This window comes from Argopecten irradians, chromosome 15 (genome assembly GCF_041381155.1).
Source record: "Argopecten irradians isolate NY chromosome 15, Ai_NY, whole genome shotgun sequence".
NCBI classification, from domain to species: Eukaryota; Metazoa; Mollusca; class Bivalvia; order Pectinida; family Pectinidae; genus Argopecten; species Argopecten irradians.
In genome coordinates, this window is record NC_091148.1 from 27,143,560 (window position 1) to 27,163,647 (window position 20,088).

General features: G+C 38.1%; 2 protein-coding genes across 4 annotated transcripts; one reads left to right on the plus strand and one right to left on the minus strand.

Moving 5' to 3' along the window:
• Window positions 1-86: 86 nt before the first annotated feature.
• On the plus strand, window positions 87-13,328 carry LOC138308433 (KICSTOR subunit 2-like). Of its 2 annotated transcripts, none has more exons than XM_069249413.1 (11): window positions 87-218; window positions 696-855; window positions 1,880-2,026; window positions 2,405-2,589; window positions 3,293-3,430; window positions 4,462-4,603; window positions 7,444-7,539; window positions 8,589-8,683; window positions 8,950-9,112; window positions 9,408-9,509; window positions 12,524-13,328. In XM_069249413.1, the coding sequence occupies exons 2-11, from the start codon at window positions 730-732 to the stop codon at window positions 12,698-12,700; spliced, it is 1,371 nt and encodes a 456-aa protein (XP_069105514.1). In that variant the 5' UTR covers window positions 87-218; window positions 696-729; the 3' UTR covers window positions 12,701-13,328. The 2 variants fall into 2 exon arrangements, with proteins under 2 accessions (XP_069105514.1, XP_069105515.1); XM_069249414.1 differs by having other exon boundaries at window positions 99-218; window positions 700-855.
• Window positions 13,329-14,700: 1,372 nt separating this feature from the next.
• On the minus strand, window positions 14,701-19,115 carry LOC138308434 (serine/threonine-protein phosphatase 6 regulatory ankyrin repeat subunit B-like). 2 transcript variants are annotated; one of them, XM_069249416.1, is made up of 4 exons: window positions 18,782-19,115; window positions 18,022-18,074; window positions 17,251-17,398; window positions 14,701-16,736 (listed from the first exon to the last, which is right to left on the minus strand). In XM_069249416.1, exons 3-4 carry the CDS (start codon window positions 17,396-17,398, stop codon window positions 15,541-15,543), a joined length of 1,344 nt encoding a protein of 447 aa, XP_069105517.1. In that variant the 5' UTR covers window positions 18,022-18,074; window positions 18,782-19,115; the 3' UTR covers window positions 14,701-15,540. The 2 variants fall into 2 exon arrangements, with proteins under 2 accessions (XP_069105517.1, XP_069105516.1); XM_069249415.1 differs by lacking the exon at window positions 18,022-18,074.
• Between the last annotated feature and the right edge of the window lie 973 nt (window positions 19,116-20,088).

The following is a 20,088-nucleotide window of genomic DNA, read 5'->3' on the forward strand; positions in this document are numbered from 1 at the left end:
TAGGATTGCAACTTGAATCTTGTCGCTTGTTTTCCGTTTAGTGGGAAAGTAGCCTAGCCAGCTGAATGAGGAAACCGGAAGTTACAAAAAGTAGGTCACTCCTAAAACGAAAGTAGATCTAGGATGCGACTGAAGTCAATATGCAGCAAGCTGTAGTCACTGTAGCCTATAATTATATGGACATTTTCTCTATACTACTGCAGATGGGAAGATATACCGTATGTAAAAATAAACACTTTGACTTTCAATCCAACGTGATGCAAGCGAGAAAACTTTTACTTAGATTTAGACTACATCTGCTTTACTCCAACAATGTTAGAGCTCATATTACGTCGTATCAGAAGTTTCTCAATATCGAGATCTAATTTATTTGATTACATCTGCTTCTGGCTACACCGATATTACACGTAGGTCCTACATTTGTATCAAGTTGACTAGACTAGACATACAATGAATATGACCCCTTTCTAAACTACAAAATGTCACGAGTTGGATGTGATTTATATCGACTACACTTTGCTTGTTTACATTTTTTGCAACTAAATGTAAATTTACAATGTTAATTCTATTGTTTGTTTTTAATCTTAATACATTTGTACTGCAAACTACATGTAGATGTATACTGTACATGTACTGTACATTTACATTTATGCTTTTTACAGTAATTGAGTATTTCCCTGTCTTCTTTGTTTTAGCCAGTCCCATTTGTGTGAATAATTGATTAAAGCCATGGCTACCTCTACTATGGGGCACCTGTCACCTCTGTCTCCATTAGGGGCAAAAGAAGAAACATTCCTGGAAAACTTCTTCAGACTCATCAGTCAGTTCTCCTATGACAAAGCTCGAGACTTAGCAGTGAGTATCATACTTTAATTTTCCTTTATTTGTATAAATTTAAATAAAATCCAACGAGACTTAGCAGTGAGTATCATACTTTAATTTTCCTGTATTTGTATAAATTTAAATAAAATCCAAGCCATGTTGATGTTACAAAAATGTAATTTTATCATATATTTATAAAAACCTGTAAATCAGACTATAAAAAATGTATTATACATACAAGTATATAGCATGGGGCAGTAATAAATTGAATTTATAGGATTAAGATAAGTTTTAATGTACTGAAATCAAACTTTAATATGAATAAGAATGCCACAACTATTAGCTGAAAGAAGACACTTTTCCATAACAGAATATTCTCAATTAATTTTAATAGGAATCATTTAATTTGTGACGGACATCAATATGCCGTTTCCAGAATACAACATTCAGTCAGTTTAGTAATGTGACTTTCATCACCACGTGACTTTGTTAAGGGCACATTTGAAACAAAATGGCGGCATATGTAATAATTGTACATGGGTAGAAAATTACATATCATGACAGAACACTTAAAATTGATTATCAAAATGAATTGTATGAAATGTAATCTAAATATGCATGAACACTGAATTTAGACACTTCACAAGGAAATGACATGTAAATTACAGCATCAAGCGGAGCTGTCGCATAGCAGATGGAAATCAACAGTATCTGACGTCCCACTCACAAATATTTCTTAGCTTACTTGGGTACTTTTCTTCCAAAAATCAATAACAAATAAGAAACACAAAACATAACAATTAATCTTAGTTCTGTTATCGTGCAAATTTTACTGACAGTGACCTTTACTCGGACATTGGTATTCTCTGCCTATAAGTGCCACCGCCATGACGGATAAATATGCCCTAAATTTTTCTTGGTCACATGACCAAAACAATGTTTCTACCTCCTACCCAGAAGAGTTCCTTGTATCCTGGAATCAACAAATTGTTTCTACATCTATAGTAATCAGGCGTAAAAGAAATTTTAATGCCATAGAAATCATGATCTTTTACAGGACAAAGAGAAGGAGAACCACAAGGCCATGTTTGCCTCGTCCTGGGGTCTATTTATGTACTCACTGACCCAGTTCGCTGCTGCTGAGAAAGGTTACATGTCTCTGGCTTTTCTGGAACACAAGGGATTCTTCAGTCGATCAAAAGATGTGAGTTTCAATAATCTTATGCAACTCGCACAAAAAATGTGAATCTTTATCAATTTTTGAGATTCACTCATCAGATATGGGTCTCGATTATTCTCCATGACTCACTCAGAAGATGTGAATATTTGCCTAACATTTTACCTGATTGATTCTTACTTATCTTCCCTTACTTTTAAAAAAATGTAACTTAGTTATCTTCCTACTTCCCATGAAATATACTTGTTAATCCCCCAGACTTCAGTCATTGTCTCTGACTCATCCAAAATGATATCTCCCCCTCATTTACATAAAGGACTAAAGGACCGGTGTTAGTCTTAATAGTTTAAATTATTCAAATTACTGATTAAGAGCTATATATTGATATATTTACTATATTTGTAGACCCTGAAGAGTGTGTACCATTCGCTGACTCAGGAGTTCCGTAAGGTGGAAGAGAATGTCCATAACCAGGACCAGCTCGTCCACTTTGGACTCCCTCACCCGTCGGTGGAGTTTGAACAGCTCATCGCTCACTTGTGTGGTCAGCTTGGACATTTTATCCAGGCGAGACAGAAAACAATGGAGTTGTATCCTTGTTTACTGATTACACAATTTTTTATTCGCTGTAAATCACTTATTTTCACTTTAAGTGGAGTACCTAGAAAAAGACCAGCAGCTTACTGGGACTTGTTCATCAGTACTTGGTTAAATGATAATTAAGACTTAACATCTTATTTAGAATAGCTAATTAGGTCTGGACAACATCATATTTAAAATAGCTAATTAGGTTTGGACAGCATCATATTTAAAATAGCTAATTAAGTCTGGACAACATCATATTTAAAATAGCTAATTAGGTTTGGACAGCATCATATTTAAAATATTTATTTAAGTCTGGACAGACTTTCCCTATATCCAATGTGTTGTGTTTATGAATCCCTATATGTTTAGCCAGGCTATGGTATATACAACACACCTTGCCTGGTCACGTCACATACTCTAATCAGAGTGGTAAAGGTATTCCAACATATTACCACAAGCCCTTCATATCTGAGTCGTTAGTTTGAATCCCATATACGTGGGACATTTGTCAGGTACTGACCACTGGTCAGTGGTTTTTCTCATGGTACTCCGACTTTCCTTCACCATCATCTAATTAAACCTGGCACATCCTTAAATGACCTCACTATAAACATGACATTAAACTAATCAAACCAAATGAAATCAGAATGGGCAATGTTTAATGTTGATGAATATTCATGGGATTTATTCCACCTTGACATTGCTTAGTTACGAGCAGCTGACTACCATGGGGACATACAAGATGATAAACTACTCCGACTTAATGGTGGCCATGTCTAAAATCGTACAGACCAACAGTCGCAACTTCCACCACCCCCTCCTCAGTCACCTCAAGTCCAAATTCTTGTAAGTTAAGCTTTATTTTCCTTACTTGGTCTAGCTAGTAATGACCCACCCTCTCTATACAAACAGTAAAACTCAGTTATACTGAAGTCCTTCGGAAATGCAAAATCTCTTCAAAAAGGTCAGATCTCATTATAACCAAGGGAAAAGACAATGGATATGTTTTTACATTTATTAGATATGAATAGGGATTCTAATTTTCTATTAACCAGTGGGAAATTAAGTGTGTTCCATTGTATAGTGTCATATAAATGCAATGTTATCCACAGTGACCCTATAATTAGTGCCCCTCCCCCTATAAATGCCACTCCCCTGTTCTGGAGAAAGAGTTGAAGTTATATGAACACCAACAATCCCATGGGTTTAATGATGTTGTACAACTATGTGATGCTTACAACATAATTATGATGTTGTACAACTAAGTGATCTTACAAATAATTTATTTAAAGATCCACTCACTCCAAATACATAGTGACAAACTGACATATAGATGCAGTGTTAGCGATGTCTATCATGTGGAGTTCATGCCTTCAATTCAAATCAAGAGGTAAATTACTTAGTAAACATACCATGCCCAACATTTTTTTTCTGGGGAAAAAAATATCCATATGCTGTTACATGTGTGAGATTTAGAATCTAAAAAAAAAAATTAACGTATATTAAAGAGAAATGTTTGTATTGTTTAATATAAAATTGTAATGCAACAGTCATGGAATAATAGAATCTTACATGGGTCTGTCAAATGTAAAGAAAATCATATGTCTCAACGTTAACCTGAGTGAAAGATTTGGGTGATCAACTTGAGGTTTGCCAGCCAAGATTTTCACATGGGTTGAGATATACTTGTCCACTAGACAAACCCATGTAAGATTATTTTTCTCACATATCTTAAAGAAAAATTCAATTGTTTAGAATAATTTTTAATAGTGTTAACATCATTGGGATGTAGCAATGCAGAATAATACCGTCAAGTATGGGAGAAAACACTACCCTTTCCTCCATGGCCTCTAAAGAATCATTTTTTTGTGTTCCAGCTATGAGTGTGAGATCATGTCTCACCTCCTTCAGGCCCAGGTATTGATGACAGAGTTACAGTTCCTGCCTTCTCTACTACAACTTCACCAGGCCCACAGTAAACTGACCACATGGGGAGCCGACGCCCACCAGGTTAAGGAGGTAAGTAAACTGACCACATGGGCAGCCGACACCCACCAGGTCAAGGAGGTAAGAAAACTGACCACAAGGGGAGCCAACGCCCACCTAGTCAAGGAGGTATGTAAACTGACCACATGGGGAGCCGACGCCCACCAGGTTAAGGAGGTAAGTAAACTGACCACATGGGGAACCAACGCTCACAAGGTTAAGGAGGTAAGTAAACTGACCACATGAGGAGCCGACGCCCACCAGGTTAAGGAGGTAAGTAAACTGACCACATGGGCAGCCGATGCCCACCAGGTCAAGGAGGTAAGAAAACTGACCACAAGGGAGCCAACGCCCACCTAGTCAAGGAGTATGTAAACTGACCACATGGGGAGCCGACGCCCACCAGGTTAAGGAGGTAAGTAAAACTGACCACAAGGGGAGCCAACGCCCACCTAGTCAAGGAGGTATGTAAACTGACCACATGGGGAGCCGACGCCCACCAGGTCATGGAGGTAAGTAAACTGACCACATGGGGAGCCGACACCCACCTGGTCAAGGAAGATAAGTAAACTGACCACATGGGGAGCCAACGCCCACCAGGTTAAGGAGGTAAGTAAACTGACCACATGGGGAGCCGACGCCCACCAGGTTAAGGAGGTAAGTAAACTGACCACATGGGGAGCCGACGCCCACCAGGTTAAGGAGGTAAGTAAACTGACCACATGGGGAGCCGACGCCCACCAGGTCAAGGAGGTAAGAAAACTGACCACAAGGGGAGCCAACGCCCACCTAGTCAAGGAGGTATGTAAACTGACCACATGGGGAGCCGACGCCCACAAGGTTAAGGAGGTAAGTAAACTGACCACATGGGCAGCCGATGCCCACCAGGTCAAGGAGGTAAGAAAACTGACCACAAGGGGAGCCAACGCCCACCTAGTCAAGGAGGTATGTAAACTGACCACATGGGGAGCCGACGCCCACCAGGTTAAGGAGGTAAGTAAACTGACCACATGGGGAGCCGACGCCCACCAGGTTAAGGAGGTAAGTAAACTGACCACATGAGGAGCAGACACCCACCAGGTCATGGAGGTAAGTAAACTGACCACATGGGGAGCCGACACCCACCAGGTCATGGAGGTAAGTAAACTGACCACATGGGGAGCCGACGCCCACCTAGTCAAGGAGGTAAGTAAACTGACCACATGGGGAGCCGACGCCCACCAGGTTAAGGAGGTAAGTAAACTGACCACATGGGGAGCCGACGCCCACCAGGTTAAGGAGGTAAGTAAACTGACCACATGGGGAGCCGACGCCCACCAGGTTAAGGAGGTAAGTAAACTGACCACATGGGGAGCCGACACCCACCAGGTCATGGAGGTAAGTAAACTGACCACATGGGGAGCCGACGCCCACCTAGTCAAGGAGGTAAGTAAACTGACCACATGGGGAGCCGACGCCCACCAGGTTAAGGAGGTAAGTAAACTGACCACATGGGGAGCCAACGCCCACCAGGTTAAGGAGGTAAGTAAACTGACCACATGGGGAGCCGACGCCCACCAGGTTAAGGAGGTAAGTAAACTGACCACATGGGCAGCCGACGCCCACCAGGTCAAGGAGGTAAGAAAACTGACCACAAGGGGAGCCAACGCCCACCTAGTCAAGGAGGTATGTAAACTGACCACATGGGGAGCCGACGCCCACCAGGTTAAGGAGGTAAGTAAACTGACCACATGGGCAGCCGATGCCCACCAGGTCAAGGAGGTAAGAAAACTGACCACAAGGGGAGCCAACGCCCACCTAGTCAAGGAGGTATGTAAACTGACCACATGGGGAGCCGACGCCCACCAGGTTAAGGAGGTAAGTAAACTGACCACATGGGGAGCCGACGCCCACCAGGTTAAGGAGGTAAGTAAACTGACCACATGAGGAGCAGACACCCACCAGGTCATGGAGGTAAGTAAACTGACCACATGGGGAGCCGACACCCACCAGGTCATGGAGGTAAGTAAACTGACCACATGGGGAGCCGACGCCCACCTAGTCAAGGAGGTAAGTAAACTGACCACATGGGGAGCCGACGCCCACCAGGTTAAGGAGGTAAGTAAACTGACCACATGGGGAGCCGATGCCCACCAGGTTAAGGAGGTAAGTAAACTGACCACATGGGGAGCAGACGCCCACCAGGTTAAGGAGGTAAGTAAACTGACCACATGGGGAGCCGACGCCCACCAGGTTAAGGAGGTAAGTAAACTGACCACATGGGGAACAGACACTCACCAGGTCATGGAGGTAAGTAAACTGACCACATGGGGAGCAGACGCCCACCAGGTCAAGGAGGTAAGTAAACTGACCAAATTAGGAATTTTACTCATAAACATAAAATGTGTGAAAATTGCTTGATATCTATGATGGTTAAGATCCATAAAGAACCCAACATACCATAAAGATAGGATGAAATGTTCAATAAAATGAAATACTGCATTGTGAAGGAATTGCCATAGTAACCATCATGTTTAAAACCAACGGATGAAATGTTCAATAAAATGAAATACTGCATTGTGAAGGAATTGCCATAGTAACCATCATGTTTAAAAATAACGGATATTATTGGAAACCTGAATCACATCATGTGACCAACATCAGTAATTTCTATACAGATCTGAACAGCTTGGAGCCTTCTGAGCTATTTTCAATATGTACACAAAAAACCCAATATATTTACTGATTAAGTATTTAATAACTTTAACTGTACAGTAGCATGTGTGAGAGTTTAAAATTAGTCTGCGAAAAGTAATTTTTGTTTCTCTGCCCCTCTATGAGTATGACCTCTTTATGAACACTTCATTTTGTAGTTGCGTTGTTTCTGTCTATAGGTTAAGAAATCAGCGTTTGGAGGTTCTAGTAAACACAACCCGTGGCCAGCTCTGTACCACTGGATCCTCAAATACAAACAAGTGTTACTGTCAAAGGTATTATCTGGATACTTCAAACATTTCTTGTATCAAAATTCAAGTCAAACATTATACTTTAAAAAAGGAAAAAGAATATCAAAGAATTTAATACATAAGGCAGACATGTTAACCTCAAGCCAGTCCCCCCTAATCTGTCTGGTATGCGTTTTGATCGGCAGCAGCCCCAAGCGACTATAAATTTTCAGAAATCGAAAGAAAAAAAACCCAAGAAGATGGTTTGCAGAAATCGGAATATTTGGATATTAAAGTGGTAGGCAGAATATCAGCCTCAAAAACGGTAGACTTTCGCCTGAATCGGTAGGGTTAACATGTCTGCCATCCTCGATACCCCAGGGGTTCCGATCACTTACGATATCTACACCCCTGGACTATCTCATAGTGAAATTGAAGGCAGCTCAGCTGAAAATGTTTGACCAATCACTGGCTAGCAAACATTTCCTTTGAAGATTACAGAGAGAGCGACGCCTAACATCAAAGCCACACAGTCAACCACAGTGTACCGTTATACGGCTCTTTTGATGTACATCAAAGGACTAAATTACCTGTTCTATTCTGTTGCCTCCAGTTTCACTATGAGATAGTCCAGGGGTGTAGAGATCGTAAGTGATCGAAACCCCTGGAATATCGAGGATGCATGTCTGCATAAGGGATGATTTTAAAAGGTTATTAATATGAAAACATTTTCTTCCAAATCTCTTATAAGAAAGCATTTCATACCTTAAGAAATAAACAAAAATGTTCAATGAATGTGATTCTGATAGATAAGGGGTGAATGTTACATGAGGATTTTTTTTTAATTATTATAACTAGTTTAAAAACTTCTTATTCAAAATCTCTTACAAGAAAGTACTGAATAGAGGTAATGGAAAATCTGCCTTTTAATTAACATAGGTAAGTTACCCATTAAAACTATTAGAAAATGTGTTATGAAAAGGAACATTGATGAATGTTCCAAAACTAAGGTATTTATTGGATTTAGATTATTTGGGAGGTAGTTTATGATGACGATTTGTAGACATTGACCTTATTTTGTGTATGTCTTACAGTTCAGTCTCTACTTCTACGACCTGCTGCAGAAACAGGTACATCACAGTGAGATCAAAGCTGTGACGGCGAGATTGTCAGACGACTTCGTCAGCAAGTGAGTAACAGTGTACAGTTATAACAGCCAAACATTTGATGATTACAGAGAGAGTGACGCTCTACTTCAAAACAACACAGTGTGCTGTTATTTGATTCTTTTGCAGAGGACTAAACCTGCTCATATTTGGTTAAACCACAGAGTTTTGATATGACATACAGATGTAGTCCAGGGGTGGATATAATGACAGTGATAGTAAACCCCGAGGTATAGAGGATAATGATAGTTATAAACTAGCTTTTAATACATTTACATATTAATTACAGAATAGTGACCTTCCAGAGGAAGTCAGATGCCACGCACGTCTCCCTGGTTCTGGACACCCAAGGGATCCACCACTGTAAGGGATCAGGTTACCACTTCCCCAAAAAGTACACAGAGGAACCCAAAGGCCTGGACAGCTTCCCTGCTATATTCTCATACCCTGCGGTTAGTACTGTCAGGAGCACCTTACATAGACAAGCGTGTTTATAAAGCTACACAGATCCCCTTAGTATACTAATATAACAATTTTCTGGAATTCAAAAAGAGCTCTCCAACTTGATGAGTTATCTCCTCTTACAGAAGTGGTGGCATAGAAAAACATATTAATATAGTTCTCACATTTGATGATGAGTAAAAAGTAGCACAGAAAGAATATTTAAGAGTTGTTCCCCTTGACATGTTACCTCCCTTAGTAAAAACATTGCTGATATTTATAATCAATGTAATATTATGTTTGCAGGACAGACAAGTCCAGAACCACTGGCATAACATTGTAATGCTGATCAACAACAGGGCAGGGGACCAACACATGTACGACAAGATAACGTGTATATATGATAAGGTAAGATACGTACAAAATAACTTGTATATATGATTAGGTAAGATAGGTACAAGATAATGTGTATATATCATAAGATAGTATACGTACAAGATAACGTGTATAAATGATAAGGAAAGATATGTACAAATGTACAATATAATGTGTATATGATAAGGTAAGAGAAGTACAAGATAATGTGTATATATGATAAAGTAAGATATGTACAAGATAACGTGTATATATGATAAGGAAAGATATGTACAAATGTACAATATAATGTGTATATGATAAGGTAAGAGAAGTACAATATAATGTGTATATGATAAGGTAAGATAAGTACAAGATAACGTGTATATGATAAGGTAAGATAAGTACAAGATAACGTGTATATGATAAGATAACGTGTATATGATAAGGTAAGATAGGTACAAGATAACGTGTGTATATGATAAGGTAAGATAATTACAAGGTAACGTGTATATATGATAAGGTAAGATAGGTACAAGATAACGTGTATATATGATAAGGTAAGATATGTACAAGATAACGTGTATATATGATAAGGTAAGATATGTACAAGATAACGTGTATATATGATAAGGTAAGATAAGTACAAGATAATGTGTATATGATAAGGTAAGATAGGTACAAGATAACGTGTATATATGATAAGGTAAGATAGGTACAAGATAACGTGTATATATGATAAGGTAAGATATGTACAAGATAATGTGTATATGATAAGGTAAGATAAGTACAAGATAATATGTATATATGTATATATGATAAGGTAAGATAAGTACAATATAATGTGTATATGATAAGGTAAGATAAGTACAATATAATGTGTATATGATAAGGTAAGATAAGTACAATATAATGTGTATATATGATAAGATAGGACACATACAAGATAACGTGTATATATGTATATATGATAAGGAAAGATATGTACAATAATATATGATAAGGAAAGATATGTACAATATAATGTGTATATGATAAGGTAAGATAAGTACAAGATAACGTGTGTATATGATAAGGTAAGATAAGTACAAGATAATGTGTATATATGATAAGGTAAGATAAGTACAAGATAATATGTAAATATGATAAGATAGGACACATACAAGATAACGTGTATATATGGTAAGGAAAGACATGTACAAGATAACGTGTGTATATGATAAGGTAAGATAAGTACAAGATAATGTGTATATATGATAAGGTAAGATAAGTACAAGATAACGTGTGTATATGATAAAGTAAGATATGTACAAGATAACGTGTATATATGATAAGGTAAGATAAGTACAAGATAATGTGTATATATGATAAGGTAAGATAAGTTAAATATAATGTGTATAAATGATAAGGTAAGATAATTACAAGGTAACGTGTATATATGATAAGGTAAGATAAGTACAAGATAACGTGTATATATGATAAGGTAAGATATGTACAAGATAACGTGTATATATGATAAGGTAAGATATGTACAAGATAATGTGTATATATGATAAGGTAAGATAAGTACAAGATAACGTGTATATATGATAAGGTAAGATATGTACAAGATAACGTGTATATATGATAAGGTAAGATAAGTACAAGATAACGTGTGTATATGATAAGGTAAGATATGTACAAGATAACGTGTGTATATGATAAGGTAAGATATGTACAAGATAATGTGTATATATGATAAGGTAAGATAAGTACAAGATAACGTGTGTATATATGATAAAGTAAGATAAGTACAAGATAACGTGTATATATGATAAGGTAAGATATGTACAAGATAACGTGTATATATGATAAGGTAAGATATGTACAAGATAACGTGTATATATGATAAGGTAAGATAAGTACAAGATAACGTGTATATATGATAAGGTAAGATATGTACAAGATAACGTGTATATATGATAAGGTAAGATATGTACAAGATAACGTGTATATATGATAAGGTAAGATAAGTACAAGATAACGTGTATATATGATAAGGTAAGATATGTACAAGATAACGTGTATATATGATAAGGTAAGATATGTACAAGATAACGTGTATATATGATAAGGTAAGATATGTACAAGATAACGTGTATATATGATAAGGTAAGATATGTACAAGATAACGTGTATATATGATAAGGTAAGATAAGTACAAGATAACGTGTATATAGGTAAGATATGTACAAGATAACGTGTATATATGATAAGGTAAGATATGTACAAGATAATGTGTATATGATAAGGTAAGATAAGTACAAGATAATGTGTATATATGATAAGGTAAGATATGTACAAGATAACATGTATATATGATAAAGTAAGATATGTACAAGATAATGTGTATATATGATAAGGTAAGATAAGTTCAATATAATGTGTATATATGATAAGGTAAGATAAGTTCAATATAATGTGTATATATGATAAGGTAAGATAAGTTCAATATAATGTGTATATATGATAAGGTAAGATAAGTACAAGATAACGTGTATATATAAGGTAAGATAAGTACAAGATAACGTGTATATATGATAAGGTAAGATATGTACAAGATAACGTGTATATATGATAAGGTAAGATAAGTACAAGATAACGTGTATATATGATAAGGTAAGATAGGTACAAGATAATGTGTATATGATAAGGTAAGATATGTACAATATAAGGTGTATATATGATAAGGTAAGTTAAATAACTGACCACATGGATAGCCGACAGTCGACTTGAGCCATCTTTAATTGGTTGGTCATGGTGCTATTTGTGGAGGTTTGGATGTCTGGGGTGAAGAGGGAGGTACAATTGTTGTAAGGCAGTTTTGTGAAGGAGGGATTGAATACAAGAGCGAGATTTTCTATAATGAAATAAGCCACCATTTCATGAGTGTAGTCAATATTAATTTGTCTTTGATTCAAAAGTTTATTTCTAAGAAGAGCCATAGTATACTATGGATAAATAAAACCAACAGAAAAAGTAGCATTGTATATATCTTCCAAGACTTAGAACTTTGTTTTATTTTTCAGACGGCCCAGAGCACATACTTCATTACCCAAGTAGATGTGAGAGTAACATTTGTTGTCATCTTTGAATGCAAGAAATCGGAGAAGGACAATTTTGTTAATAACTTCATGGTGGATTTACGGACTAATTTAAACTGTGCGAGGCTGTTTACTGCTTTGAAACCAGGCGTACGTGGTTGAATAAAAAATATTTGAAGGTCAGAATATTATGCTGGACATATTTAACTGTTCTGAAATGAAGCGTATGTGGAGGAATCTACGTGATTAATTTTATGTCACTGGAATTATGGAATGAAGTGTTACACTTTCTTAGCAGCAAGGAAACTATGACAATCTTTACTTAAGCAGTGAAATATTTACCGATTTTGTTCTGCAAATAATTTGTGAAGAAAACAATGTTGAAGAAAACAGGACATTCATACCAGTAAAAAGCGACAGATTTAAGCCTTTTGACTGCATACTTTAATAGTTAATTTTACTGCATTAAGACCTGGGACAACACAAGATTTTGAAAATTGCTGTTAACTAGCACCTGGAGCGGTTAGTCAATTAAGATAAAACTGTTTTCAGTGATTCGTGAGACAAAGTCTGTAAGTTTGAATACAACTTTGAGCCATTCAAATTCGCTTTATGCCTATTAGGGACATCTTAGCTGACAGCAGTCTGTTTTCTACTGATATTTGTGTTATGTTCTAGTGTGCAATGTGCCAAGTACATCGGAATGTTCACAAAACAATGAAAATGAATATTGATTGATTGATTTTATTGTACAGTCTACAATATTAAACGACATGTTAAAAGACAATAAGACATTTTTGGATTCCTTAGTTTCCATTATCCAGTTAAATTAGATTAAGTATGATAAGAGCAATGATATCCGGTCCAATCAATGGTTCTATTGAAGGTGGGTATCTGCTAAATGGCTTTTTGGTAAAACAGATTACAATTTTAAAGTTTATGTTACAAGGTTTTCTGTTCATGTACATTGATAATGTTCTTGTTCAGTCACAAGACTTAGGGTTAACCCCCTGTTATGTGACTGAACACCACTAAGCCTGTTCCCTGTCATTAGGGCTGAAGAAGTCTGTTGGATAGCAGGTGAAATCTATTAGTAAGTGGATATTTTTTAAAACTACCCTGACATCTCATACGCGAGAATGATCTGGGTAACATCAAAAGTTTCAGGCAATTAGAAGGCAAGAAAAGATTTAGGCCCAGGAATCATCTGCACTTCAAGTTACACTGTGAACATCAAGGAATTATTCCATACTCCTTAGTGATGAGAACAGTTACAAGCCTTTTAAGAAGGATCCTACCGCTAGATATACCACCAAACTAGTACAGCTTCTTAGGTCTCTTAAGGACCAATGACTTCTGACTATATCTTACATTCACGGACGTTCCTAAGTTCTAAGGTCTTTCTAAAGTACATAAGGAAGCTGTTCCTCCCAGACCGATTGAAGCGTCTATAGCTAGATACCCTATCCCTTAAAACACAGCTAGGTTCCTGACCAAAATTCTATCTCCACTGGTACAATATGTAGGCTGTTTAGCTCACCACATCAAGAACAGTACTGAATTGGTGGAAACACTATCACAGTATAAGCTGAGCCCAAATGAGTGTTTAGTGTCATACGATGTGACTGCCCTGTTCACCAGTGTACCAGTACAGGAGAGCGTGCGTGTCATCCGACAGATTCGAGATAGATTAGGCATTTGCCCAACGAACGATACTATACCTCCCTAACAGATCACAGACCTCATTGAAGTTTGCCTAGTACCACCTACTTCGTTGTTGATGGTATCTTTTACCAACAAACCGAAGGTGCGGCTATGGGCTCCCTAGTCAGTCCGATCGTAGCCGACCTCTTCATGAAACACTTCGAGGAATCGGCTCTAAGGACCTTCCAGGAAGCCCATGGTATTGGGGGAGATGCGTGGATGATACCTTGGCCATCATACATTGCAATGTGGTAGATGATTTCACTGAATATCTTCACAACTGTCATCCAGCCATAAAGTTCACCATCGAGAGGATGACACGTACTAGACACGTACATTCGGCTTCGTGACGATGGATCACTTGTGTTCAGTCCGTACCGTAAACCCACATACACCGACCAATATCTCCAATTTGACAGCCATCAACCGCTAGAACACAAACTGGGTGACCCACTCTGACACATAGAGCCAACTTCATGTGCTCCACTTATCAGGCCAAAACGCAGGAAGATGATAACATGTAGAAAGTTCTTAGTGTTTCAGGCTGTAGTAAGTGGGCTTGGGACTTCCCCAGTAGCAGGACCATGAATACCACTACACGGGCACACCAGTGCCAATCAGCCAAGAGACACCCTACCATACATTAGAGGTATTTAGGAGGCCATCAACCATAAAATCCGAAAAGAGGGAGTTACAGTTCACACAGCCCAATAATACAATTGGTAGCACCCGAAGACTTTACCACCGCTATGAACAAGTCAGGTGTTATATACAAAATATATGTACTGAGTGTTCACCAACATATGTGAAAAAGGCGGAAAGACCACCCGTACTTGGATGGCTGATCATCACATAGATTCGTCTCCGGTTGGGACCCATATGAGAGACCACTCCCACAATTTCACAACAAACAACATTTGAGTGTTGGATCAAGATTCACACTGGTTCCAACGTCGTGTCAAGGAGGCGATTTACATCGCCGCCTCCAAGCCTAATCTCAATCAGGACAGAGGACGCCACACCCTGGTCACAGCCTATACCAGCTTTGTTCAGTCACATGACTTAGAATTAAACCTCTGTCATGTGACAACATCACTAAGCCTATCCCCTGTCATTAGGGCTGAAGAAGCCTTCTGGATAGCAAGTGAAAGCTACCTGTAAGTAGATTTTTTTATAGAATGAACCTGTTTAAACTTAAGTATATAATTAATAATGCAGGTAGGTACTGTATATAATGACACGATTTAGTGAGCAAAACTCATTTTCTCTAAAATAATGACATATTTTTGCACTGGATGTTAAATGGATTGTGTCCCGGATTCTGTTTTGATTGCCGTTTCTAACATCATTTCACATGCGTTAACATACTCCTTTAGTTTTGGTGGGATTGGTAGCTCAGTGGCGGCTTTCTGTATGTCTCCTGTTCGACTAAGGACCAGCCGGATACAAATTCTACACTGATTAGATAGACTGTACTGTTCTCCCAGTAACGGCTCTAACTGGTGACGTCGTGAAGCGTACACGTCTGACCCACGTCTGAGGAGCAGCACGTCATCGTACAGCTGTAGCCATTGTCTATCAACAATACCCCCAGCGAGGTAGAGGTACTCCGTCAGAACAAAGTCTCGCGAGAAAGCGGATACGTACATCGGAGTCTCGTGGGCCCTGTTTCTGATGTTGATACCCGCCCCTGCGTTGACGAGTATCTTTATCATTGCTCGTGATGGCTTCGAGTTTCTACTAATCAAAAGATTTGTTAACTCTTCGGTAGGAATTTTCTTTTTTCGTTTTTGGTGTTCTAAAGAGGTGGACAAGATAATTTGTGTACTGTTTGGAGAGCATCTGTCACATGCCAAGTGTAACGCAGTGTTTCCATGGCGATCACTGATACTCAAATCACAGTTGTTTTCAATCAAAAACTCAACCATCTTCTCAGAATTAAAAATGATTGGATGAAATAATGGCGGCCAACCATAAACATCCTGGCAATTCACAGATGCCCCATGTTTTATCAAATTCTCCGCGATGTTTTTATGATCACGTTCTACTGCTCGGTGTAACGGCGTCCTCCCACAACTGTCTCTAGGGGAAATGTCTGCATTGTTACATAGTAAAATACTGACTAGTGCATCAAGCCCGAAGAAACAAGCGTAATGTAACGCCGTAGTTTTCCCGGAATCTGTGCCATTCACATCGACACCATGGGCTATCAATTCGTCCAGTGCATTTTTACAGTTTCTAAGCACAGCGAAATGAATTGCTTTTAATCCCATGCTTGATTCTATTGCTTTTTCAACGTCACACCCAGCCCGGATGAGCCGACAAGCTATGTCGCTGTGGCCTAGCTCCAGCGCGTATGTAAGTGGTGTTTTCGAGTACAGGATCACGGCGTCCACGTTAACTCCCCCGTGGATTAGTTTCATCAGTAGACCAACATCCTGCTGCTCTATAGCACCCACGATTTTGAACTGCATCTCTTTTTGACGCATCTTCACTGGAATAAATGGAAGTTGAAGTGATAAGAGTAGAAGACATTTACCTGTTAATAATTTAGATATATCAGCACAGAGGTGGTATCGGTGAATTTTAATGATAATGCATCTTTAAAGTTATATATAATTGATATAGGATAATTGTATCATTTTATAACCTCAAATTAAGATTTTTAACATTCGTCTTTGACCCTTGAATCTGAAGAGGTTTCTGCTTGATAGTAAAAGAGTTTGTAGAAAGGAAAATCACCTTTCCGTCACAACATTAGCTATAAACCAGCCTGGTGAGCCAGAAACCCACAACTAATCCAACATTATTAGAGGTTTAGCAAAATGAGACAAGAAACATTTCCTCTAGTGAGGAAAATCACGCCCTATGAGAAATCGTCTGACCTGATTGGACTCTCATGCCATAGTAGTACCACAGCATCCTGCTCTTTGTGTGTCACACGCGATGGAGCAGGGTCTTGTGGATTTCGCACGAACAAGATGTCTGACGAGGAGATAAGTACTTACTTGCTTGCTCTATGTCTGTAAGGCCGAACCCCCTGCTGCCACAGGTCAAGGACCTATCATCTTCACACAGAGTAAGTTGAGGTAGCTGGCCGAGGGGAGGTGGCGGAGGGACTGGAGAGGGCAGATCATGGGTCGAGTCTTCAGTCATCTGAAACTGCGGTGTGAGAATAAAGTAAATCTGAAGAAATTGCCCATGAGTCATATTTAAAGTTATATTTACATTGTCACTTCTACTATATAAACTAACCAAGGCAAAGTGGAGTATATGACGGAATAACTGACATCTAAAACGTGACCATTATCACGTCACTAATGTTGACAATGAAGTGTGACGTCAACTGATCACCTGGATTAAATCGTTGTTGATAAACAGTTTTCCTAGTCTAGCTTACACAAGTTTAATGAAGATACCCTAAAATACCTTGATAATGTAAATATAAGTATTAAACTATCTGATTATGGCATCTAAGGTCTATATAGATAACAGAGCTTTGCAGACGATCATATCATAATGCGCTCGCGCACATTATAAAGATTGTCTGGAAAGCTCTGGCATCTATAGGCTATAGATCATAAATGCAATAGGAAGATATTTTGATGTTTAAATAAGTGGCGCAATTTCCATGCTCACGAAAGAAAAAGAGCTATGACATATGTTTTCATCACCAGAAGTTACCAACATTTCAAAAATTACAGTTGTACTGAAATTTTAGTTGAAAATTATTTTTGGCAGTACGAGCTTTCAAACAGGATGATAACTATTTCTCTTACCCAAGACAGGGATATCCACAGTTTTACCGGTGTGAGATTTTTTCTATCTCGCCCTAGGGAAAGAAAAGCTATACGAGATCTTCGCACGTGCTCAACAATGGAACGACGTCATGACAACAGTATCATGACGTCGCGGTAAAAGTATTATTACGTCACGACAACAATGAAATTACGTCACAAAGACGGCGAAGACGGCGACTGATTGAAGTCACGTCATCCTCGCTTGCCTAAGTGACATGTTTATTAGAGACACAAAGTGGTGCACGAGGTAAGAGAAAAAATATCAGTCACCCTCTTTGGGGTTAGACAGGAGATCTCAACCCTCGGGATCAGATTATTAAGCTGTCAAACACTCGGCAAAGCCTCGTGTTTGACATCTTAAGAATCTTGCCCCTCGAATTGAGATTTCCCTGCCTCACCCCATAGAAGATTCTATTAGTCTACAGTGCAGTAAAATGAGTGCATCCTGTAAGACCAAGACAGACATTTCACATTTTACAGAATAATGATTATAAAATGACTAAATCAGAAATGATTTCATCTCAAATATACATAAAGCATAAACAAATTATAGCACACATGACTTCAAATCAGAACTATCTCATGTTTAAGACGAAATCCATTGTTTAGATAATTGTTGAATAAATTCGTTTTACTATTGGTTAACAAATACTGGGACTTGAGCAAGACTAGATAGTTGGTAGTCTTGCTCAAGTCCCAAATCCCAGACGTACAGTATTATAAATCGTTAAATACTTACAGTAGTCGTTTGAGGTGTTTTCCTTGAACAGTGTCACTTTCTACTGATGATAATAAGGATGTACTACTATCTAAAGCAAGCCTTGTGGCGTTGGTCAGTGGTCACCTATGGTCATCCGTGGTCATCTTAGTCGATCAACACGCAGCACTGTACAGGGCTACCACTGCTGGGCATTTAGTAGAGACAGCACATAAACGCATGATTAACACCATTGAAGACAAATGACGACGTTATTTGTAGGCCTAACAGCATGAGTTATCCGCAATTTGTGTATATTTTCTAGCAGATGTCTCGAGTCCTAATTTGGTAGTGACTACTGTAAATGCGAGTTATCTCCCTTCATACCCGACTGGACGTATAACTAATATCCCACAATATTGCAATTCGTTGTATTGCAGCATCTACACTTAAAAAAATTAATTCGTTGTTTCAATACCAAATCAAATTACAGTATCTTGTTGCTTTCTGCATCAAAGACTTTTTTTACACAAAATTAGATTATTTAGTTGTTTTCAAACCATTTGTCTTCTTATATACTATAATATTAGTCCTGATGCTTTTAAATCTGTAAACTTCGAGATTTCATATTTTGCCAGTAATCTTCGGACAACAATATTTTTTAGTGACATCAGTCTACGGATTATGAATTATTTTACAATGCTTCGGCGTTGTTTTTAAAGGCCTACTACCTTTCCGAAGCAATAATTAAAAGCTTATTAATTACAAACAATAATTACACAACAAAATTTCTTTAAGATGAGGTTAAAACACCTAACAAACACAAGATTCCCTGTGTTATATACGTTAAGAGTGAAAAGTCATTTCGCTGTTTTGCCGTCTGGCCCAGTGATAGTTAACTAACGCTTAGTAATTAAGATGACGGTGTGAAACATGAAACGACCCGCGTTATGAAAAATAACATTAAATTAATTTCATTTAAATTGTATAAAATTCGATGATAAGTGTAGTATCAACGGTAAGCTTATATCTTTTCCGACTTTACAAAACTGTGAATTTTAGTTTGCATTCCAATTTCAAAACTTAAAAGCCATTTCGGAAAGGTAGTTGCCCTCTAAATTTCTAAAATCGATCTACCTGTTACTGTTATAATAGCAATTTGCAGCGCATTATCAAATGTAGTTTTTATTTGAATTTCAATCGGAGTCGCAAAAGTTAAAAATGGCCATTAACCAACTGCTATAGAGTCTATCACATGATTTTCCGGTTGTAAAACTAATGAGTAAACACGTACAATTTTCTGTAAAGGTCTTCTTTAGATTTGATATACACAGGAATAAACCATGTGT